Below are 24,163 nucleotides of genomic sequence, written 5' to 3' on the forward strand. Positions count from 1 at the left end.
GTTAGAGCTCAAGACTGACATAAATCCTGGGTATGTATATGATGGCCCCTCTGAGGAGCACACATTTACAGTTGTTTTATAATAATTATTACTGTTAATCAAAGTTACAATTTTGTTATGAAAATCTGCATTTTCTATTTGACAAAGTATCCTGTCCTCCTCTCCCTATGTGAGCATCCCCATGTGCACCATCCCTGGACCTGTACCCTAATAAGGGGCCATAGAAACCTTTTTGAGCAGTGGAGTGCTTTAACGTCCAGAGTGTTACACATGCTTGTGGGCATGTTCAACCCTTTTTCTGTATGTATGCTGAGCATGCAGATCAAGTGATGACAACAGACACGTAATGAAGTTAAAGAATGTAAAGACAGCATTACACAGCCTATGGGGTCATGCCCTTCGATGGCCTATGTAATGGATATACCAGACCGCACACATTGATGCGAGATCCAAGTAAGGACTCACAACAAAAAAAAAGTTGAAATTAACTGATTTTAAAAGACTTCGGGAATCCGGGTCCTTGGCCTGCTTGCACAAGAAATGCGCTGATTATGAATTCACAAAGACCAGTGAGTGTATGGCTTGTGAATGGGTTTCAATGTTTCTTGTGACACCTCCATGTTTTGTGTGTGAGCTCTTACAAAAAAAATTAAAACAGGAAAATGCAGTAGAAATAGTAACAGTGTTGACAGAGACATTATGACAATCAATGTCCTCGTGAGGACGTTATTATCGCTACCTCGTATGAAGACAGAGAGTAACAGCGATTACTTGTAAGAAGACTCGGAAACGACAGACTCCTATAAAGACGCGGTAACAGGATGGAGGGAACTGTTCCTGTTGGTGAAAGCGTCTTCTAGCACAGAGGCTACTCTGCTCTGGTCCGCCTCACTGATGAAGCCCATTTGTATCAGCTCGGCAGCCAGATCGTGAACGTTCTCGTTTGGTAACAGATCACAGCTAAGATGTCTGTTCAGCTTGTCTTCCAGTTGCAACAGTAAGGTCAGGTGATATCTGGCTCCGTCCTCCGCAGGCTCAATGTTACACGTCATATGAACCACTTTACGGGTCTCCTGTTCTACGGTTTCGGGTGTGGGTGATTTGACAGAGGGGGTGACAACAGGAGACTTGATCGCTTCCTGTTGAGGCTGCCGAGGGCGGGCCAGACCAAACGCTGTCAGAGGATAGATACCGTTCCTCACGTCCTCCAGGAATTTAATCAGCTCCGAGGTAGGGAACTGAGAGAGTTTGAGCTGCGCCTTCCCTTTGACCTCAGCAATGACGAGGTCAGGGTCCATGTTCTTTGTGATTTCCTCCAAGGCGTTCTCGGGTATCATGTGTTGGTGGCTAACACAACAGTGTGCGGCCAGTAGTTTCAGCTGGGGAACTTCGAACAAAGACTGGTTGAACAGCAGTTCTATGGCTGTAGGCCTCCTGATAGGATCACTCTTCAAACATTCCTGAATGAAGTCCCTCTGAAGGGGGTCCTCTAGTGACTGAATGGCGTTGTTGATGGCATCCTGGGAAACAAAGGAGGACTCTCCATTACCCTGGATCTCCAGGACCGCCATCTCTAAGGCACACATGCCAAAGGAGTAGATGTCCACAGCTGTCGTCACATCAGCAACCTCTCTATATTCAGGAGCAAAGAAGTGCAGGTTCTTCTGTTCTTCACTACATGTTTTCACATGGTTGTTAATGGTGTCGGGAGCAACTGAGCCGATCTTAATGAGGCCGTTGTGTTGGATGAAAATTGTGTCACAGGTCAGATTACCGTGGATAATGGGAGGGTCACAGGAGTGGAGGTAGCTGAGAGCAGAGAGGATCTGGTTACACCATCTCTTCCATGCCTTTTCATTCATCCTCTTGTGATTCATTTTTGTCTTCTTCAGAAACTGCTTCAAACTTCCTGATGACATGTACTCAGTGATGAAAATCACCCGAGCTCGGGTATCTTTGATGTCAGCCCAGTACTTGTGGAACTTGACGATGTTCAGATGGTCCAGCTGGATCAGGTTGTCAAACACTGACCTCACCTTATCCTCCTGTAGTTTGAAATTCTTTCTCTCTGAGAACATGACTTCATTCCAGACAACCTCCACCCCTTCCTCCGTGTCCATGGCCAGATAGGCTGCATCTATACCTGGGACGTTACGTTGATTCACCTCCTCTCTACGTTTCTGCCAGCGGCCACAGGGACTCTCCTCCAGAATATCTGACTCATCTTCACTCTCATCCTCGTCATCCCCTGTCGTATCAGGAGGAGGAGAGGAAGGCGTGGTGGACACGGGCGAAGACACAGACGTGCTCCCCGCTGCCCCCTGCTGGGTGTTAATGCCGTTACCAGTTGGGCCTGCAGTCACCTCTGCGGCGTTCGCCTCCGCACCTGGAGGTGACTTGCCCTCTCCTTCTGACATATGACTTATAAATCTTGTGTGTTATGTCCTGCCTGTTGTTCAGTGGGACTTCTACTTGTCTGTGTTGTTAACCCACTTGTCTCTTCCTTCCTTGTGACGTCAGTACACTTTGACAGAGTACTTGTAGGCCAGTGATGACGTCAATAATGTGACTATGACGCCATGCATTTCCATATGAGCATGAAGGGACACAGACACACAGACTCCTCATCATAAATTCTATTTATGATGATGTCAGACATGACCATATAAACATAAAGGAACAGTGTACGAGACATCGGATGTGACCATTATGTTGGGATCTTGAACTATGTGAGCGTTATGTTATGTATGCATGCAAATGTTATTTGCGTGCGTACATGCGTACATGTGTGCATGCAACTTAACAACAGATAACTCTGATGCATCCATACGGATGGACCGTGTTCACCATACTGATATTCTCCAACATAGTTGTAGTCCATTAGCATTGGGACAACCTAGTACAGAGGCAACACTGCTATTTGCCCCCGCCCGGTGCTTCAAAAGCCTGGTGGTGCTTCAGTATAAAGACCAACTGAATGGGACATTACATGAACCTCAATGACCTGGAGTCAGCCGAACAATGTGGTGCTCCTTATGCCATAATGTGTTCACACAGTTTGAGGAGAAATGCGCCCAACAATGGATGGTGCGGTTGGCAGCAGCGAAGACAGTACCAACTGTGGCAAAAAGGTTCATTGTTCTAAAATCAGGCTTAGGTAATTAACAGTGGCATTGTCACCAGGAACAATAGACACTCAAAAGTCCACTCATCACAGCACAAGGAAGATACATCATCATTATCAAAGAATGATTTCTCATTGATTTAAAATTATGTTGACAAAAATATACATTAACATATATTATTTTTTAAATATTATTGTATTTATTCATTTTGACAGGTACACTGATATAATACACAATAATAATGGACATTGAACATCAAGGATTAGTCACAAAATGTGCCAAAATAAAATAAATGTACATTTATATTTATACCTATTATAACTATAATGGCAAAAGGCAACATGGATGTATATTTGTAACCTGTTACAACTCATGTGATTGATAATTATAATTGAGGTCCAGCTGTTATTCAGCCAGATCTTTATGGAGAAGTAGAAGTTAACAAGAGAGATAATCTACTTAACCCTCCTTCTCAGGGCCTCTTCTATGGGTTTGAGGAAAATGCCTCTGATAATATACCGCTGATAAAGCCACACTCAGACGCACTCTCAGACATCTGGATTGTTCCTTCATGATCTCCTGTATAAGCCAAACATAACATGCACAAAAAACAAATATGCATGAGACAGCCTACACAACCGCTGCCTCCTCTTGACTTTTACGCTCTCCAATGAGGTGTGATGGTGAATGGTTAGAGGTACAGTAGGCATGGTAATGAGGTGTGATGGTGAATGGTTAGAGGTACAGTAGGCATGGTAATGAGGTGTGATGGTGAATGGTTAGAGGTACAGTAGGCATGGTAATGAGGTGTGATGGTGAATGGTTAGAGGTACAGTCCGTAGGCATGGTAATGAGGTGTGATGGTGAATGGTTAGAGGTACAGTAGGCATGGTAATGAGGTGTGATGGTGAATGGTTAGAGGTACAGTAGGCATGGTAATGAGGTGTGATGGTGAATGGTTAGAGGTACAGTAGGCATGGTAATGAGGTGTGATGGTGAATGGTTAGAGGTACAGTAGGCATGGTAATGAGGTGTGATGGTGAATGGTTAGAGGTACAATAGGCATGGTAATGAGGTGTGATGGTGAATGGTTAGAGGTACAGTCCGTAGGCATGGTAATGAGGTGTGATGGTGAATGGTTAGAGGTACAGTAGGCATGCAATGCGGTGTGATGGTGAATGGTTAGAGGTACAGTCCCTCTGGTGTGCCCTCTTGTTTCTTGTAGAGAACATTCTCTTTTGATTTCTTGAAATCCTCGTTGGTGATCTTCATCCGGCGTTCTCGCAGTGCCATTAGGCCTGCCTCTGTGCAGATGGCCTTAATATCGGCTCCTGATAGGTCGTCCTTGGCCAGGATGAGCTCGTCGAGGATAACGTCGTCAGCCAGAGTCATGCGGCTGGTGTGGATCTGGAAGATCCTCCTTTTGGTCTTCTCGTCCGGCAGGGGGAACTCGATCTTGCGGTCGATTCTTCCTGGTCTGATGAGGGCAGGGTCCAGGGTCTCTATCCGGTTGGTGGCCATGATGACCTTGACGTCCCCCCGCGAGTCAAAGCCATCCAGCTGGTTGAGCAGCTCCAGCATGGTCCTCTGGATCTCCTTCTCGCCACCAGAGTTGGAGTCGTACCTTTTAGTCCCGATGGCGTCGATCTCGTCAATGAAAACGATGGAAGGGGCGTGTTCCTCCGCTACCCTGAAGAGCTCTCGCACCAGCTTGGGTCCGTCTCCGAGGTATTTCTGGATGAGTTCCGATCCCACCACCCGCAGGAAGGTTGCTGACGTCTGGTTCGCCACCGCCTTGGCTATCAGGGTCTTACCTGTGCCGGGTGGACCATACAGGATAACTCCTTTTGGTGGTTTAATGCCCATCTCCTCGTAATACTCCGGATGTGTAAGGGGCAGCTCCACCGACTCCTTAATCTCCTGGATCTGATTATCCAGTCCTCCGATGTCGGCGTAGGTTTCTTGTGGGGCCTTCTCCACTTTCATCACTGTCACCAGGGGGTCTGTGTCGTCCATTAGCACTCCAATCACGGCGTGCACCTTGTGGTTGAGCAGGACAGAGCAGCCGGGCTCCAGCAGGTCCTTATCCACGAAGGACAGGATGCTGACGTAGTGCTGCGAGCCCACCGAGGTGGAGACTATGGCGTGGTTGTCGTCAATGATTTCCTCCAGGGTCCCCACCGACATGGGGGTTCCCCGAAGGTCATCCACCTTGGACCTCTCCTCCTCCTGTTTCTCCTCCAGGGGTCTCATTTGCTCCTGGTTCCTGATGAACTCTTCCTCCATTAGCAGGTAGTCCTTGATGCGCTCCTGCTTCAGGAGCTTCAGGCGGCACTGCGTGTGAGGGGTCACTAAGGGGAGCTTCCTCGCAGCGTCCGGACCCTTGGTCCTCTTCTTTTTCTTGCCCACTCTGGTGGGGATTGGAGGTTCATACTTCTTTTTCTTGTCTTTGTCATCCTTCTTGCCACCTCCTGGACCATGGCTTCCACTCTGACCTTGACCCATTGTTACTCGTTCTCTCTAGTCCACACGATCCTTATCTCCACTCTTCTGTCTCTGCGACTCTACCTTGTCCTTTCTCTGTATGTTAGTATGCAACACACCTTTCAACAACTCAGACGAGACACTGGTTATATATACGCCTTTTTTGTTGAATGATTATGTCACTATGAGTTCAACGTCACTTTTGTTGTATAGTCCATAGCAGCAGTTATAATCTTTGTTATCTCCACCAGGCTGTGGTCCAAAATATGCCCACATATGGAGATGACTGATGTTAGAGCCGCGCCCCACCCCCAACCTGGAGGGCCAATGTGCTGCCTTTGGTCTCACTCCTTGGCCAACAATGAACTGTACAAACTGTACGAACTGTGAGCCGGAGCATCACCAGGGGTGGAAAGTAAGCACGATGTAAGTACATCTACTTAAGTACTGTACTCAAGTACAATTTTGAGGTATTTGTACTTTACTTGAGTATTAACAATATCGAATATTTTTACCTCTACTATACACTATACATCTCAGATCGAAATATTGTACTTATACTCCACTACAATTATTTGAAAACGTTAGTTACTATTTACTTTGTACATTTTGATTATTATTACAAAACATACATAATAACCACTTCAGCCCTATACATTTTGGCCATTTGAAAATAGCTGTTCTACAAGCTCACAATGCGTCGGGATGCGACACATTGTGAGATTGTAGATCTGCTATTTTCAAAGGATTTGTATACATTCGAAAACTTTAAATGGGAGATTCTGCATAATACATACTTTTACTTTTGGTATTTGAAGTAGGCCTACATTTTGATGCCAATACTTTTGTAATTTTACTCAAGTACACTACATTTTGAATTCCGGACATGTACTTGTAATGGAGTAGTTCTACATTGCAGTATTGATACTTTAACTTAAGTAAAACAATTAAGTACTTTTCCCACCACTGAGCACACAGTCGCCGGAGATGGCTAGGACATCTGCTGAGGATGGAGCAGGACTGCATCACAAAAGTGGTCTTAAGATGTTCCCAACTGTGGCAAGAAGGTTGGATGTAAAATCAGGCTTCATAATTAACATTGAGATTTTCACCAGCAACAATAGACACTGACAAATCCACTCATCACAGTACAAGGAAGATACATCTTCATTATCAAATAATGATTTCTCATTGATCTAAAATTATATTGACAAAAATATACATTAACAATATTCGTATACATCTTTTTTTAAATAATGTATTTATTCGTTTTGACAGGTAGATTGATATGATATATAATGGCTATTGAACATCACCGATTTTTTTTCCATTTGTCACAAATGTACAGAGTGCCAAAATAAAATAAATTTTACATTTATACAATTTCCTATTATAACTATAACGGCAAAGCGCAACATATATATATATATATATATATATATATATATATATATATATATATATATATATATGTGTGTATTTGTAACCTGTTGGCTGTTGCAACTCAAGTGATTGATAATTTAGGTCCAGCTGTTATTCAGCCAGATCTTTATGGAGAAGTAGAAGTTAACAAGATAGCTAATCGACTTAACCCTCCTTCTCAGGGCCTCTTCTATGGGTTTGAGGAAAATGCCTCTGATGATATACCGCTGATAAAGCCACACTCAGACGCACTCTCAGACATCTGAATTGTTAATTCCTTCATGATCTCCTATAAACCAAACAACATGCACAAAGAACAAATATGTACGAGACAACATATACAACCGCTGCCTCCTCTTTTACGCTCTCCAATGGTGGGTGCTGTAGGCATGGTAATGAGGTGTGATGGTGAATGGTTAGAGGTACAGTAGGCATGGTAATGAGGTGTGATGGTGAATGGTTAGAGGTACAGTAGGCATGGTAATGAGGTGTGATGGTGAATGGTTAGAGGTACAGTCCGTAGGCATGGTAATGAGGTGTGATGGTGAATGGTTAGAGGTACAGTAGGCATGGTAATGAGGTGTGATGGTGAATGGTTAGAGGTACAGTAGGCATGGTAATGAGGTGTGATGGTGAATGGTTAGAGGTACAGTAGGCATGCAATGCGGTGTGATGGTGAATGGTTAGAGGTACAGTCCCTCTGGTGTGCCCTCTTGTTTCTTGTAGAGAACATTCTCTTTTGATTTCTTGAAATCCTCGTTGGTGATCTTCATCCGGCGTTCTCGCAGTGCCATTAGGCCTGCCTCTGTGCAGATGGCCTTAATATCGGCTCCTGATAGGTCGTCCTTGGCCAGGATGAGCTCGTCGAGGATAACGTCGTCAGCCAGAGTCATGCGGCTGGTGTGGATCTGGAAGATCCTCCTTTTGGTCTTCTCGTCCGGCAGGGGGAACTCGATCTTGCGGTCGATTCTTCCTGGTCTGATGAGGGCAGGGTCCAGGGTCTCTATCCGGTTGGTGGCCATGATGACCTTGACGTCCCCCCGCGAGTCAAAGCCATCCAGCTGGTTGAGCAGCTCCAGCATGGTCCTCTGGATCTCCTTCTCGCCACCAGAGTTGGAGTCGTACCTTTTAGTCCCGATGGCGTCGATCTCGTCAATGAAAACGATGGAAGGGGCGTGTTCCTCCGCTACCCTGAAGAGCTCTCGCACCAGCTTGGGCCCGTCTCCGAGGTATTTCTGGATGAGTTCCGATCCCACCACCCGCAGGAAGGTTGCTGACGTCTGATTCGCCACCGCCTTGGCTATCAGGGTCTTACCTGTGCCGGGTGGACCATACAGGATAACTCCTTTTGGTGGCTTAATGCCCATCTCCTCATAATACTCTGGATGTGTAAGGGGCAGCTCCACCGACTCCTTAATCTCCTGGATCTGATTATCCAGTCCTCCGATGTCAGCGTAGGTTTCTTGTGGGGCCTTCTCCACTTTCATCACTGTCACCAGGGGGTCTGTGTCGTCCATTAGCACTCCAATCACAGCGTGCACATTGTGCTTGAGCAGGACAGAGCAGCCGGGTTCCAGCAGGTCCTTATCCACGAAGGACAGGATGCTGACGTAGTGCTGCGAGCCCACCGAGGTGGAGACTATGGCGTGGTTGTCGTCAATGATTTCCTCCAGGGTCCCCACCGACATGGGGGTTCCCCGAAGGTCATCCACCTTGGACCTCTCCTCCTCCTGTTTCTCCTCCAGGGGTCTCATTTGCTCCTGGTTCCTGATGAACTCTTCCTCCATTAGCAGGTAGTCCTTGGTGCGCTCCTGCTTCAGGAGCTTCAGGCGGCACTGCGTGTGAGGGGTCACTAAGGGGAGCTTCCTCGCAGCGTCCGGACCCTTGGTCCTCTTCTTCTTCTTGCCCACTCTGGTGGGGATTGGAGGTTCATACTTCTTTTTCTTGTCTTTGTCATCCTTCTTTCCACCTCCTTGACCATGGCTTCCACTCTGACCTTGACCCATTGTTACTCGATGTCTCTAGCCTACTCCTTGTCTCCACTCTTCTGTCTCTGTGACTCTAGTCTTATATATATACATATTTATTTCTTGAATGATTATGTCACTATGAGTTCAACATCACTTTTGTTGCAGTCCATAGCAATAGTTATAATCTTTATCTCCACCAGGCTGTGGTCCCAAATATGCCCACATATGGAGATGACTGATGTCACAACCGGTGACATGTGACACGATGTCACGGGTTCATCCATCAGTGACAACTGTTATTTTTTTTATAATGTCAGATCCAGTGTCCCTTCAGGCTATATGACCTGGTGTACTTGGAGGCCAGACTGGAGCCGGAGCAGCACCAGTGGTGGAAAGTCCAGGTGGAGCGAAATGCCTTCACGACTGACGACCTATGTCGCGACGTATATTTTTCCGTCGCAACGTATATTCGAGTACGTCCTGGCGTAAATATCAATTCGTCCCGGCAGAACGGACTCGTCGCGGCTATATCTACCCGTTTGCGACCTAGTAGTTTGACTATTCTTTTACGTCGCGACAGAACGGGACACGTCACGGCTATATCTACCCTTCTCGACGTAAAAGGTAATTCGTTGTGGCGTGTGTGGACTCGTCGCAACAGAACGGAACTCGTCGCGGCTATATCTACCCGTTTGCGACGTAGCCTAATAGGTTGACTTTGTTATATGCCCGGTGCGCGGTGCCCTGCGCGGTGCCCTGCGCTGCCCTACGCCCACCGCGTGCACCTTGCCGGTCCGCCCTGCGCCCTGTGGCCTGGCACGTGTGCACGTGTGCCAGGCACCTTGCCGGTCCGTGGAGCCCTTCGCCGTCCCCAGGCGACCCTGCGTTCCAGAGCTGTCACCCATGCCCACCGAAAATAGCTGATCTACCAGCTCCTATACGGGATGGCCCGACCCGCGTCTGTGGACCCCTGGGGATCACGGTAGTCCACGGGGGTCCGTCTGTGTGTGTGTGTGTGTGTGTGTGTGTGTGTGTGTGTGTGTGTGTGTGTGTGTGTGTGTGTGTGTGTGTGTGTGTGTGTGTGTGTGTGTTCTGCGCAGCCCCGTGCGCCTTGTGGATCAGAGCGCACGGGGGTTAATGATAATACCCCCGGGCGGTACGGGTCCCCGTGGACCCTTGGGGATCAAGGGGGGCCACGGGTGTCCACGTTTGCGGAGACGCTGCCTTCATATTAGCCTATACTTTAATAACAATAAGCAGCTGATCTACAATTGACAATTTGACATGTCATTGCGTCGTATTCTGTCTGTCTTTCACGCACGCACGCAGACATGTCACAGACCACCACATAACCATATTTGTATGGCCATATCGTTTATAGGCCTTATAGCTGAATAGCGCCGGCCGTCGGGGGTTCATTTGGTTCCACTTCCAACCGTCCCATTATGGTCAACACTTATGATATGCTATTGCATTCTTCCAACTAAAGATTTAAATATTAATCTGGCAGCTCCGAAAATAGCAGAAGATGTAATGCAGTAAATGACATGGCACGGACTGGCTCAGAAAATCTCCCTGCATCATTATAAACCAGGCCTATACTGAATGTAGGCAATTGAATTCCATTACGTTTGTTTCAATCAACTGAACTAGACCAATAAAATAGTAGGCTAGTATTTATGTTTTTCGTTAATAATAATACTGCTAATTATTATTGAACGGTAAGTACGCTGGTATGTACGCTATGGTACACTATAAGCTTGTATATCTGTTTATTTTAAGCATGCCGCCGCATTCTGTCAGAATCTCGTGTGTGTGTGTGTGTGTGTGTGTGTGTGAGCAACCTTTACAGAGAAACTGTGATAATGCGTGGCTTGTGCACATAGCCATGTGTGCAACTATAGGGCCTATTCTCGCATGCACCTATAGTTTGAGCGCTTGTGCTCCTATCCGTGCCCCCCCCCCCCACCCCATGTGGACCCTTTGAGGGGGCCGGGGGGGGGGGGTCATATGCATTTCTATACAAGGCTATATTAGCCTATACTTTAGCCGATCATCAAAGCTCACCACGCTCATAGCGTCATTTCTGTCTGTCAGTCAGTCAGTCAGTCAGTCAGTCAGTCAGTCAGTCAGCCAGCCAGCCAGCCAGCCAGCCAGCCAGCGCAGAGCACGCAAAATATATAGTGATTGTTTTCTTACTTCTATAACAGCCTGTCTTTCTCATTTTATTGACTAACATTCACTTACATTGTCTTAGCACCGAAATAAACTATTCGTTCATTCATCAATGCATTCATTCATTCTTTCATTCAATTTACTGTTGTATTAAATGTTATGATAAACACTTTATGATTCTTATCTAAGTACTCGGACCCTCGTCTGGTTCTGGTGTGTGACGACCCGGTTGACATTTCCATGGTTCGGACAGCCGCCAACGATGTAACACTTTGCACGTTTCATTTTTTTACTCAGAGATCCGTTTATCTACACATGTAATATTTTCAGGCAACGGACCTACACATGTCAGCTACCATAAACCACTTCAAGTTATTTTTTTTATAAAACAGGTCGGGAGTTATTAAACCGAACGTGGACGCTGTTCCAGTGTTACAATTGCTGCGCATGTCGGATTAATTGGCATGCATGATAAATGTAACAACGCTAAAAAACATCATTAAACATATCGTTTTCAGCTTAAAGCAATTATATTTCATTGAAGCAACTCCTTAGCATTGTTTTCATACCATAGATGTGATAAGAAAATGTAGGGAAAATAAGGGAAATATTAAATAGTATCGGGTGTACCAGTTTGGGCTTTTTTTATTATTATTTTTTTGGCACCCACCCACCGCCGTATAGGAACGTGACGCGGCTGCACATATATAAGTACATTGCATATTCACGTACAAGTACCTGTTATCAGTACACAGCCTGTTGGATATGTTATTACAACATTAAATTCCCCGAGATGTGCTATATTTGCTGTTATTTTATACCTAAAAGTGATGTTGTCAAGGCAGTAAGATATTTGTACTTCCCAAGGATTAAGGAGATGTTTTTAATTTTTTTAAAGGTTTGTACTTTAATGTTTATTTAGCATATTTAGAGTTATTTTTGCTCTCTAAACACATTGATGCATGGATCAAAAGAAAAAAATATAATACACTCCGCAGAATCCCACAGATTTTCCTCCGGAATCACCGCCTAAAAACATTGAAAAAACGCAGATTTCTTTTTCCTTTAGTCCTCACTGTCAGTCTGTGGAATAAACAAAATAAATTACATTACTTAAATCGTTGTACATTCTCACAAGCATGTTTGTTATTTTCATATGTTCATGAATAGTAAAAGATAACTGTACCTCTTCTTCCACTTCTTCGTCTCGCCTGGAAAAAAGATCGACCATTAATGTTGGATTATTGTACTATATCTGTGGCTATATTAAAGGCCTTTTATATGTGATCTCACATAATGTGCGAGTCAGAGGCAGAGCTAACGTTACTCAATGATCATTTGCCGACTGATTTATATCACAGCACAGCGTGTGCTGAGAGAGAGAGAGAGAGAGAGAGAGAGAGAGAGAGAGAGAGAGGGGGGGGGGTGCTCCGTTTATTGGCTCTATATAGGCCGTGCGAGACAGGATTATTTTAAATAAATATGTCTCTGTCTCTGCGTCTCTAGAGCTATAACATATTGTGATGTGTGCAGCAGAGGAGGAGCTCAGTGATTGATGAGCAGAGACGCACTGATTGACGGCAGTGAATTCAGGTGGTGGACGCCAGTATAAAAGGGACACTTGGGTGTTTGTACAGGTCGGAGCATACGTCTTGCGGCACGGCACTCTGGGGACGGGAGGGGCCGTTCGCTGGTTTTAGTCCAGCCGACAGCGAAGACAGACAGCGAGGGGGAGTTAGCTTTGAATGAAGCAGGAGGGGAGACTACACTTACGGTCTCCATAGACAGGGCTGGGCAAGTAGCAGGGTGATCGGCCGCCTCGCTCCGCGACCTACGATGACAGCTGACCAAGTTTAAAGAGACTGTATTGTCAGCGCGGCACGCCGGCCAGCTAAGCATCCCCTGGGGAGTTGGACGGCGTCACAGCTCAGACCCTGGGGGGTCCCGCCCTGGCGGCTAGTTAAGTACATGACCAAACACTGTTGTATTATGTCACTATGTGTACATGTAAATAGGCTGGTATTTTATAGAGTGGTTTTATCATTAAGTGCTGTGCATATATGAAATGTCCTGTTATAGTTTATTACCTTTTTGCCTCATTCTATTATTGTTGTGCTTTAATAAAGATTGCTCTGTTATATATTTAAATCCCTTGTCTGTGGTCCGTCCAGGTTCTGACATAGCTACAATTTATAGCAAACATAGGAAACCCACTTTTATTACAAGCACACATGTGCACACATGTGTGCTATATGTTATAGCTGTGCTGTGATATAAATCAGTCGGCAAATGATGATTGAGTAACGTTAGCTCTGACTCGCACATTATGTGAGATCACATATAAAAGGCCTTTAATATAGCCACAGATCATATAGGAATACGAATAGGCTTGGGCACTACCCTACCATCTCTCTATAGTGGGGCACCGACGATCTGCAAGCTCACAACGCGCTGCATGTGGACGCAACACTTGGAGCTTGTAGATGCGCACCACAGATCATACAGGGCGTGTGTTCCAGCTAACCCTATAGCATAACACACACACACAAGCAACAGTATAGACATCTATTCATCATTATTTATTTCAAATCAAAATACAATGTAATGCTGCACCACTGTCATGAAGTTCGCACGCACGCACGCGTGCGACACACACACACACACACACACACACACACACACACACACACACACACACACACACACACACACGAGATTCTGACAGAATGCGGCGGCATGCTTAAAATAAACAGATATACAAGCTTATAGTGTACCATAGCGTACATACCAGCGTACTTACCGTTCAATAATAATTAGCAGTATTATTATTAACGAAAAACATAAATACTAGCCTACTATTTTATTGGTCTAGTTCAGTTGATTGAAACAAACGTAATGGAATTCAATTGCCTACATTCAGTATAGGCCTGGTTTATAATGATGCAGGGAGATTTTCTGAGCCAGTCCGTGCCATGTCATTTACTGCATTACATCTTCTGCTATTTTCGGAGCTGCCAGATTAATATTTAAATCTTTAGTTGGAAGAATGCAATAGCATATCATAAGTGTTGACCATAATGGGACGGTTGGAAGTGGAACCAAATGAACCCCCGACGGCCGGCGCTATTCAGCTATAAGGCCTATAAACGATATGGCCATACAAATATGGTTATGTGGTGGTCTGTGACATGTCTGCGTGCGTGCGTGAAAGACAGACAGAATACGACGCAATGACATGTCAAATTGTCAATTGTAGATCAGCTGCTTATTGTTATTAAAGTATAGGCTAATATGAAGGCAGCGTCTCCGCAAACGTGGACACCCGTGGTCCCCCTTGATCCCCAAGGGTCCACGGGGACCCGTACCGCCCGGGGGTATTATCATTAACCCCCGTGCGCTCTGATCCACAAGGCGCACGGGGCTGCGCAGAACACACACACACACACACACACACACACACACACACACACACACACACACACACACACACACACACACACACACACACAGACGGACCCCCGTGGACTACCGTGATCCCCAGGGGTCCACAGACGCGGGTCGGGCCATCCCGTATAGGAGCTGGTAGATCAGCTATTTTCGGTGGGCATGGGTGACAGCTCTGGAACGCAGGGTCGCCTGGGGACGGCGAAGGGCTCCACGGACCGGCAAGGTGCCTGGCACACGTGCACACGTGCCAGGCCACAGGGCGCAGGGCGGACCGGCAAGGTGCACGCGGTGGGCGTAGGGCAGCGCAGGGCACCGCGCAGGGCACCGCGCACCGGGCATATAACAAAGTCAACCTATTAGGCTACGTCGCAAACGGGTAGATATAGCCGCGACGAGTTCCGTTCTGTTGCGACGAGTCCACACACGCCACAACGAATTACCTTTTACGTCGAGAAGGGTAGATATAGCCGTGACGTGTCCCGTTCTGTCGCGACGTAAAAGAATAGTCAAACTACTAGGTCGCAAACGGGTAGATATAGCCGCGACGAGTCCGTTCTGCCGGGACGAATTGATATTTACGCCAGGACGTACTCGAATATACGTTGCGACGGAAAAATATACGTCGCGACATAGGTCGTCAGTCGTGAAGGCATTTCGCTGTCTCTCGGAAAGTAAGCATGATGTAAGTACATCTATTTAAGTACTGTACTTAATTTTGAGATATCTGTACTTTACATGAGTATTTACAATGAAGAATACTTATATTTCTTACTTTTGGTACTTTAAGTACATTTTGATACAATTTTTGTACTTTCACTGAAGTACATTTTGAATTCCAAACTTTTACTTACTTGTAACAGAGTATAGTTATACATTGCAGTATTGATACTTTAACTTAAGTAAAACAATAATTGAGTACTTTTTCCCACCATTGAGCATCATCAAGGAGATTACACACAGACGCTAGATGAGATGGCTAGGACATCTGAGGATGGAGCAGGACCGCATAGCCATAGCCGTCATCAAAAATGTGATGAGGTCAGCACATTTGCGCTCTGGGCGAATTTAGCCCAATGAGTGTTTTTAGTGCAAAACTAATGCTTGGAATGGATTCAGAATCATGAAAACCGCCTAGTTTGACACGTCACATGCTACTTAAAACATAATGAAATTTAGAAAATGTTGCCTTATATTGGTTGTGAATGGTGGCCATATAGATTTGGCCACTGTGACGACCCCGAAGGTTGCCGACTCGGACGCCCTAGCTAAATCATTAGAGCATGACCTGGGCTACATCTGTGCAAACTTTGGCACTTTTAGACGAATTAGCGCAAAATATCCATGGTCTCCTCGAGACTAGTAAAATCAGTGTAATTTAGTAGAGTACAGTACATCTCTTTTGACCACAACATGTAAACAGCTCCTCCTGATCTAGAATCTCAATAACATTATAGTGAGAGGTAAAATAGGTCCCATGCCAAGTGTGTGATGGAATACACAGCTGTGCATGGTAATATCATTCAGGGTGGGAATGTCCGGTGGAGAGTGGGAGAGAGTGCCCTTTTGTGTCTGTGCATGCCCCCGATCCTGGACCCTTATTTTCTTCAATTCATTATCAATATTATTTGTTTTTGGATTCTTCATTCATCGTGAAAAATGCAACACTACCAAAAATCTGCCATTAATTCAAGGCTTAACAGGGTCAGTAATTGATAGGGAAAAAGGGTATTGTGGGGGTGACAAATTAATCTTTCAAACAAAAAAAGAGGGAATAAATGTGGGGGAAAAAAAACAAACGACAGGGGTAGGAGATCCCGTTTAAAAGAAACAAAAGATGGAGAAGCCATTAACCACTTAAATCCTTGTCTAGTGAAACAGACTCGAGTTACAACTGAACTCTTCCTGTGTACACCAACTGAACTCTTCCTGTGTACACCAACTTTCTCTTTGCTAAAAAATGTTATGTGCTATCTTGTTCCTCCATGAATAGGCATGCTAGGGTTCGAGTGGTTAAGAGCTGGGTCAGCCAGTCGAACAATAAGTTGATCAGGACATCAGACGCAGCTCTTCCCCTAACCTATATGCAAACTAGACCTATGACCTACCTAAACAGAAAAAACTAGACTACCCAGATCTCCCACCAGAACTAAAATATCAAAACTCAAAATTCCAAATGTATGTTGAGTAAAAGTAAGGGTGGTTAAAATAGGAAAAAAAGGAATTTGATGTTTGTTGCCACTTGCAGTGCTCCCCCTCTCCTTGTTGAATAACGGAAGCACAACAGGGTCATTCACTCAAAGAAAAAGGTGGAAAAAATGAATGTCATGTGTCAGCCAGTTTGACAAGCTCCTATTTTACTGCTTCTCCAATCAAACAAGGCTCATAAAAAGGGACGTCACAACTGGAGATGCAACCAAACTGAGTTTATTTAAACAAAAGGACCAAGATAGTCAATGTGTGAAGTAAAAAAATTGCACTTGTGTGAAGTGAGGGGCGCTCTTATCATCATACATCACATTCTTTGCTCAGCCAATGAAGTCATTTCCGTGGTTTAAACACACAAAGCTGGGCATAGGAGGCGCTAGCTCCCCTCAAACCCAAACCAAAAGTTGAAGGAGATCTCGGTCAAAAGAACAAAAGATGGGTAAGATACCGGGCCAACCACACATCGAGCCGTCTGACCCAGTTCTCCCCCTAGCCAAACAAAACAAACAGAAAACTAGACTACCGAGAACTGACACAATTAGCAAAATATGATGAAAATATGTTGAGGAAAAGTAAAGGTGGTGAAAATACAAAGAAAGAGTGTGTACCCTTGTAGTGCTTCTCTGCTCTCCTTTTAACCTGATAATTGGCCGGTGTTCCATTACTAGACCAGGTGAAAGGAGAGTGGGAAAGAAACAGACCACACCCTCAATGGGTGTGCACTGCAATACAAGGGCATATTCAGTGATTTACAGCAACGCAAGGCCTATGTTTGGCCTAGTGAAGCATTGTTAAAAAACAAACACCTTTTTCCTGCCAATGCGGGCTACAACCTAATGTTCATCAAAACAAGATGGATAAATAACATCGGTCTCTGTACATTGAAATGAAAATTTGAATTCTATATAATTATCTATATTAATACAGTAGAAAATAGGTATATAGTTTGCGTTTAAGCACTGTTTTGCTTATGAGCCATTGATAGAACTCACTTCAAGAACATCAGGTGGCTCTTATCTCCTCAACAATAGAAATGTCTTCAAGCTGTCATTAAACAGATCTAACTCTAAGTCAATTGCATGTCAGGTTCTACGGAGTTGGACAGTTGCATTCTCACATATACAGCCCCACCAGTTTGGGTCTAATGTCAAGGTTATAGGGGCAATTTCAATTTCAAATAATATTTTATTGACATGGAAAACATGGTTACATTGCCAAAGTGTGAAATAAAAACATAAAAATGAAGAAATATATGTACAATTAAAATATATAGGCCTACTAGAATAAAGAAATATGTAGAAAACTAGCTACAAACTGAAGAATTGTGCTCTTACTGTTAAAAAAGACCTACATACCTAAGGATAACTTCAATAATAGGTCTATGCACCACAGCGAGCAGGGAAAGTCTTGACTGTGTTTATAACAGCTCAGCAGGTTCCAAGAACAGAAATACTGGTCGCTCTGAAGTTGTAGCAATATAAATAAGTTAAAAGGCCAACAAGGACATGGGCTGTTTGTGGTTCACAGGTTCTATGTCTCTCTCTTTCAATGTGCTGCCGTCTCTGTCTATTCGGGTTGTTGTATATGTCGCAATGTGTGTGTGCATTGTGTTGGCCGCTGTGTGTCTGTCTGAGAAATGGTAAAACTGCTATTGAAAAAAAAAAGCACAGAGGTAACACCAAAGATACACCAAACACCTGCATACACATATACCTGTATGTTTAGTCGATAGACGCACTTCCATATGAGCCTCACAGGCCACCCCTTCTATTGTACTCTGGGGGGACGGTAGGTCTGCAGTAATACATTAACAAAAATATTAAATACCATACATTGAGTCCGTTAGTCAGCAAGGTTAAATGTAATAAGTGTATCATGAGACAGTGATGTAATCCAGATAATTGCAAAATACCATACCAATAAGTGCCACAGTTAAAGTGCCTGGTTGTTCAGGTATGTGTTCAGGAGGTGTTGAGTTACATAACAGTGCACTTATTACTTTCCTTCCACTCCTCCTCATCAGAATGTTCCTCCTTGAATGTCACCCTGCGTTCTGCTGTCTCCTCGTGGTTAGGGCTGAGGAGGACAACCCTCACGTCCGTGACTGGGCCCCAGCTCTCGATGCCCTCCATGACCAAGTTATCAGTGTCGTCCGCAATGTCTGCACCCGCTGCCCAGATGGTGAGCGTCTGTCCTGCTTGCAGGACACAGGATGGAGGGATGTGGAAGGAAACGTCTGCTAAGTCAGGGTGAGTCCTTTTAACCACCCAACCCCCTAGATGCTGCTCTTCATGAGAGTTGTTCTTCAGTATGACATAATTTCCCTCTACAGCAATTTCTGCTATGCTCACAGGACCGTGAGCTGTCTGATGCGTGGAGGACATCATGTAGGCCGGTGAGCTCCAAGGAGCATCCTCGTGCTTAATTCGCTTCCGCTTCACCCTACGTACATCTGGCGGATGTGATGTGATGTGATGCTGAGAGATGCTTGGTGACATCTGCAATCTCTGCTCTTCTCCTTCCAACATCTTTCTGTAGGCTTTGATCTCCATGTCCAAGGCCAACTTGATGTCCAGCAGGCTTTGATAGTCATCCAGGTTGTTGCGCAAATGGCCTTGTATGGTCAGCATCTCTTGCTCCTTATGACTCAATTTCTGCTGGTACCTTTCCCGCTCCATGTCAATTGTCCTATCTAGTTCTCGAACCCGGCTCTCCAGTGTTCCTTTCTCTTTCTGGTACTGCTGCAGCTGTGTGGTGAGGGTCTCCATACGGACTTTTGTCGCATTTAACTCTTCTTTGGTGGCAGAGTCAGCATCGCTCTGTCTCAATGCAGTCTGCTGGGTATTCTCTAGCTTGGCACTGAAGTTGCGCTCCAGTTCTTCCTTGTACTGAAGGATTCGTAAATCATGCTCCTGGCGGAGCTCATGCATGGCCTCAGCCAGTTTACTCTCAAACTCTCTCCGCCTTCCTGAATCCATCTCCATCAGACTTTCATGCTTGCTCCGGAGCTCATGTATCTCCTGCTCACTCATTTTCCTCTGAAAGTCAAGCTGCTGTTTAAGTGTCTGCATCTGGTTCTCCATTTCCACTTTGCTCAACATCTCAGAGTTCAGCTGGTTCTTGGTGTCTGCCAGCACAGCCTCAGTCTGTTCTATCTGAGTGTGGAGTTCAGTAACATCACTAGTCAATTTCCTGTTCTTTGCCAACTGGTTGCTGTAATCAGCTTCCTTTGAGTTGAGGGCTGCCTCCAGGTTCCTCCACTGAGATACTGCGTAAGCAAGGTCACTCTCTTTCTTCTGGTTCCTGGCTGTAAGTTTTGCATGCTCCTCTGAGAGATTTCCATAGTCGAATTGCAAACGGGCCCTCTCGTTAGACAGGTCGTCCACTGACTTCCGGGCATCGCTCAACTCCTCCTCGTAGAGCCCCCGGATGTTGTCTATCTCCTGGCTCTTTGAATCTTCTTTCTCACCAAGGAGAAGGTGCAGGGACGACCTCTCGTTCTCAAGCTTGATGACTCGCTGGATATAATTAGCGAGGCGATCATTGAGCTGCCGTAGTTCATCTTTCTCCTGGACTCGCGAGTGACATGTGGGGCTGGTACCATCAGACTGATGCAGCATGATGGGCTAAAGGGCTGTGCTCGGTTTCTCTCCTCAACCCAAAACCACGTCTACAGGTTCCTGTATAGGAAACGCACACGGTAAACTTACACAGATAGGATACAATACAAGTAAATCGATATTCATTTCAAGATTTGTTTATGCACACTCGTAGCTGAAATGATTCAAAATTATCCAGTGCAGTATGTTTACGAACTGAAATACTTGAAAAACATATATCGTTGTGTCGTCATATCAATGTCCAAATATGTAGTTATTTGCCTCTCAATTGACTTCAGTATGAAATTAAAGTGACGTAATAAAAAATTTAAGTATCATCAAGGTTTCAATTCCCAAAGCCAAACATTGTAAAGTTTAACTGAAGCTTCTGGGTGAACGAAGGAAGGAGCTGGTAGGCAGCGTGCACAATAAATGTCTCAGTGATCCAAAGATGGTTGAATCCCAGAGGGTCGATTTAACTGAACAAAATAGAGGAGCCACAAAAAAAGGGACTGCCACAAATTAATATAGGGAGGAAAATCACACTTGTGTGAAGTGAGGGGTGCCCACTGTGGCTGCCACACGATTGCAGATTCACTGCCACTATACGTTACAAAACATGAATGCAGTGTTAATATTGTATAAAACAAAACCAGTCACAAGATGTATTTATATTGGCCACATGATCTCACGTCATTAAAAGTCCATAGACTTGGCTGCCATATGACGCAATTTCTAAGGCCATGCATTGGAGGGGCTAGCGCCCCTCAAAAATAGGTGTGCCAAAAGGACAGTAAATACTCTGTGCTCAAATAAGTCTTTGTGCTCAAGAAGGCTGCATGGAGTGGGTGGAGTAGGAGTGAACCGAGGGCTCTGTTGGCTGCGACGACTCAGCTGAGAGGATCCGAACTGGAGAGCCAAGGAGGAGGGTCTGTGATAATGTTCACAACAAAAAACCAAACAAAAAACAAGGAAAAAAGGCTGCCGTAACTATGTATGAAGGTTAACATTAGCAGGATGTAACACCTGGCAAAGAATGGCATGCAGATGCAGACCAGGTTCCTATGTATTTATTGCCTTGTGCCTTGTGGACAACAACGGTAATCTAATCTGATCTACTTTTCTTTTTTTATTAAATAAAAAGTTGAGTCCCAGACTTGCAAAACCTTTTGTATATGGCTCAGCCCCTTCAATCCACTATTACAATCTAATCTAATCTAAAACAAAACATAAGAAATAAAAAAAGATTAGCTCTTTTGTAGATGGCTCAGCCCTTTGGAACCACAACGTAAACATTTGTGGAGTTACATTCCTGCCCTAGTGGCAGTGTCCATAAGACATTTGGCGCTGATTGGTCCAGTAGTTTGCAAGATCATCCCTGACTCTACATCATCTATGGCTCGGCCCCTACAGTCACACCATAAACATTTGGCAGTTGGCAGCGTGTGGCGCCTGCTACAGAGGCCATGCCGTAATTCATTTTAGGGGTGATGCATTCCTTTCCTTTTTTCCTGCAAATACATGTCTTTGCATTAATATAAACTTGTCCGTGTTTCTGCAATACATGCTGAAATATAAGAACGTCATGTTCACAGGAGACCCTCTTCTAAAAGGCTGACTTTCTACAGAGTTGCCTTATAGAAAGCTTGTCATAGCGTCTAGTGGTGTGGAACCCGAAAAAAAAGAATTGTTTACATGCTTCCAGCTTATAAAAGTGCCTTAAGACTAAATAGGCCTACTGTGAATAATGCTTTATAAAACTGTCTGACTTGCTCCATCCATTACCTGTTTACTCCGTATCAGTTACTGATTTAGCATGTGTCCATGATATTATCAAGCTAGTTCTAAATGGACAAAGATTAAAAATTATTTGTTTTTATTGTTAAATCTACACATGAGTAAAAATTGTTAATTTCGGTTCCTCATCATTGCAGAAGCACGTAAAGCAAGTAAAAATAAATAAGGATATTTGAGAAAAATATGGAAAGTGGGGAAAAAGCAAAGTACGTGTAATAGTCATAGCACACCTTGTGTGTGCTTGTGGTAAAGCGAATTAGAAAAATCTGCAGTTAAATTATTGATTTTCTTTCAAACAAAATGCTGTTTGGCTGGTAAGAGCATTTCTAAAGATGTCATACAGCTGAATTTGTCTCAGGCTGTACCACAAACGATCCTATACTCACCTGTACCCGTTTAGAACCGTGTGATCTGTCCCCTGAAATGGAAGACTAGATATTTCTAAAATAGTGCACACTTTTGCACATTGTGTACACTCTTGTACAATGCTGACCTCCAAGTTCTATTATTGTCTATTAAATGTGTGAAGGTACAGTTTAGAAATCTTTATCCCCATACTGTTGAATATTGAATTTGAAATGGCATGATTGCAAAGATAATTCGTTACTTCTGTTCTCAATCACATGACACTGTTTGGACCATTAGCACCACTTCACCGTCTCCGTTTCTTTCTACGTCGTCCTTTATGTGTCTGTGACACTTCCTCCGCTTGCTGAGTGGGGCTGGGAGAATTCCCTGGTGAATTCCGCGGTGAATTCCGTGGTGAATTCCGCGGTGATTGCCGTATTCTCTCCTCTTCTCCTTCCAATATATTTCTGTATTCATTGATCTCGGTGTCTAGGGCCTGCTTGACTTCCATCAGGCTCTCATAGTCATCCTGGTGGCCGGTCATCAGGTTCTGCAATTTATACATCTCCTGCTCCTTCTGACCAAGTTTCTGTTGCCACATGTCCCGCTTCCTCTCCAATGTCCTCTCTAGTTCCTGAATCTGGCACTCCAGTGACCCTTTCTCTTTCTGGTACAGCTGTAGCTGTAAGTTTAGGTTCTCTGTACGGACTTTGGTCGCAGTCAACTCATCATTGGTAGCATTGACTGAAAGAATGGTCCTTGATGCAGTCTGTTGGGCATTCTCTAGCTTGGATCTAAAGTTGCGCCCAAGTTCTTCTTTGTAATGCTGGATCTGTACACCATGCTCCTGGTTGAGCTCTTGCATGGCCTCAGCCAATTTATTCTCAAACTCTCTCCGCCTTGTTGAATCCATCTCCACCAGACTTTCCTGCTTGCTTCGGATCTTGTAAATCTCCTGCTCACTGATGTTCCTCTGAAAGTCAAGTTGCTGTTTGAGTGTTTGTGCCTGGTTCTCCATATTCACTTTCCTCAGTATCTCAGCGTTGAGCTGATTCTTGGTGTCCACCACCATAGCCTCCAAAAGTGCCAGATTTTCACGGAGTTCAGTAACCTCACTGGTCAATCTCCTGTTCTTTGCCAGCTGATTGTTGAATTCTGATTCCTTTGCATTGAGGCCACCCTCCAGGTTCCTCCAGTGAGCCGCTGCTACAGAAAGTTCACTCTCTTTCTTCTGGTTCCTGGATATCAGTTTCTTATGCTCCTCTGAGAGATTTTGATAATTGATCTGCAAACGGGCTGTCTCATTACCTATTTCGTCTAATGATTTCCGGGCATCGGTCAACTCCTCCTCATAATGCCGCCGGATATTTTCCATCTCCCGGTTCTTTGACTCCTCTTTCTCTGCAAGGAGACGGTGCATGGATGATCTCTCATTCTCAAGCTTGATGACTCGCTGGATGTAGTTAGCAAGGCGGTCATTAAGCTGCCGTAGCTCATCTTCCTCCTCATGGTTCCGGGAGATACATGTCGGGCTGGTGGTAAACGAAGTCATGCTGATGCTGATGATGTGTTGTTACACCTTGAAGCTTTT

The 24,163-nt window shown here is 44.8% G+C and overlaps 4 protein-coding genes across 4 annotated transcripts; all 4 read right to left on the reverse strand.

Moving 5' to 3' along the window:
• Positions 1-800: 800 nt before the first annotated feature.
• LOC310855211 (nuclear receptor-binding protein-like) lies at positions 801-2,417 on the reverse strand (the record flags this gene model as incomplete). Its single annotated transcript, XM_083760132.1, has 1 exon — positions 801-2,417. The coding sequence occupies one exon, from the start codon at positions 2,415-2,417 to the stop codon at positions 801-803; it is 1,617 nt and encodes a 538-aa protein (XP_083616258.1).
• Positions 2,418-4,307: 1,890 nt separating this feature from the next.
• Positions 4,308-5,630, reverse strand: LOC310859719 (26S proteasome regulatory subunit 4-like; the record flags this gene model as incomplete). Its single annotated transcript, XM_083766413.1, has 1 exon — positions 4,308-5,630. The coding sequence occupies one exon, from the start codon at positions 5,628-5,630 to the stop codon at positions 4,308-4,310; it is 1,323 nt and encodes a 440-aa protein (XP_083622539.1).
• Positions 5,631-7,714: 2,084 nt separating this feature from the next.
• On the reverse strand, positions 7,715-9,037 carry LOC310859730 (26S proteasome regulatory subunit 4-like; the record flags this gene model as incomplete). Its single annotated transcript, XM_083766427.1, has 1 exon — positions 7,715-9,037. The coding sequence occupies one exon, from the start codon at positions 9,035-9,037 to the stop codon at positions 7,715-7,717; it is 1,323 nt and encodes a 440-aa protein (XP_083622553.1).
• A 9,767-nt stretch (positions 9,038-18,804) lies between these two features.
• LOC310855223 (lamin-B3-like) lies at positions 18,805-20,448 on the reverse strand (the record flags this gene model as incomplete). The annotated part of the gene is made up of 1 exon (XM_083760143.1): positions 18,805-20,448. One exon carries the CDS (start codon positions 20,446-20,448, stop codon positions 18,805-18,807), a length of 1,644 nt encoding a protein of 547 aa, XP_083616269.1.
• Between the last annotated feature and the right edge of the window lie 3,715 nt (positions 20,449-24,163).

Source organism: Protomyctophum parallelum (assembly GCF_964188405.1).
Source record: "Protomyctophum parallelum genome assembly, chromosome: 1".
NCBI lineage: Eukaryota > Metazoa > Chordata > Actinopteri > Myctophiformes > Myctophidae > Protomyctophum > Protomyctophum parallelum.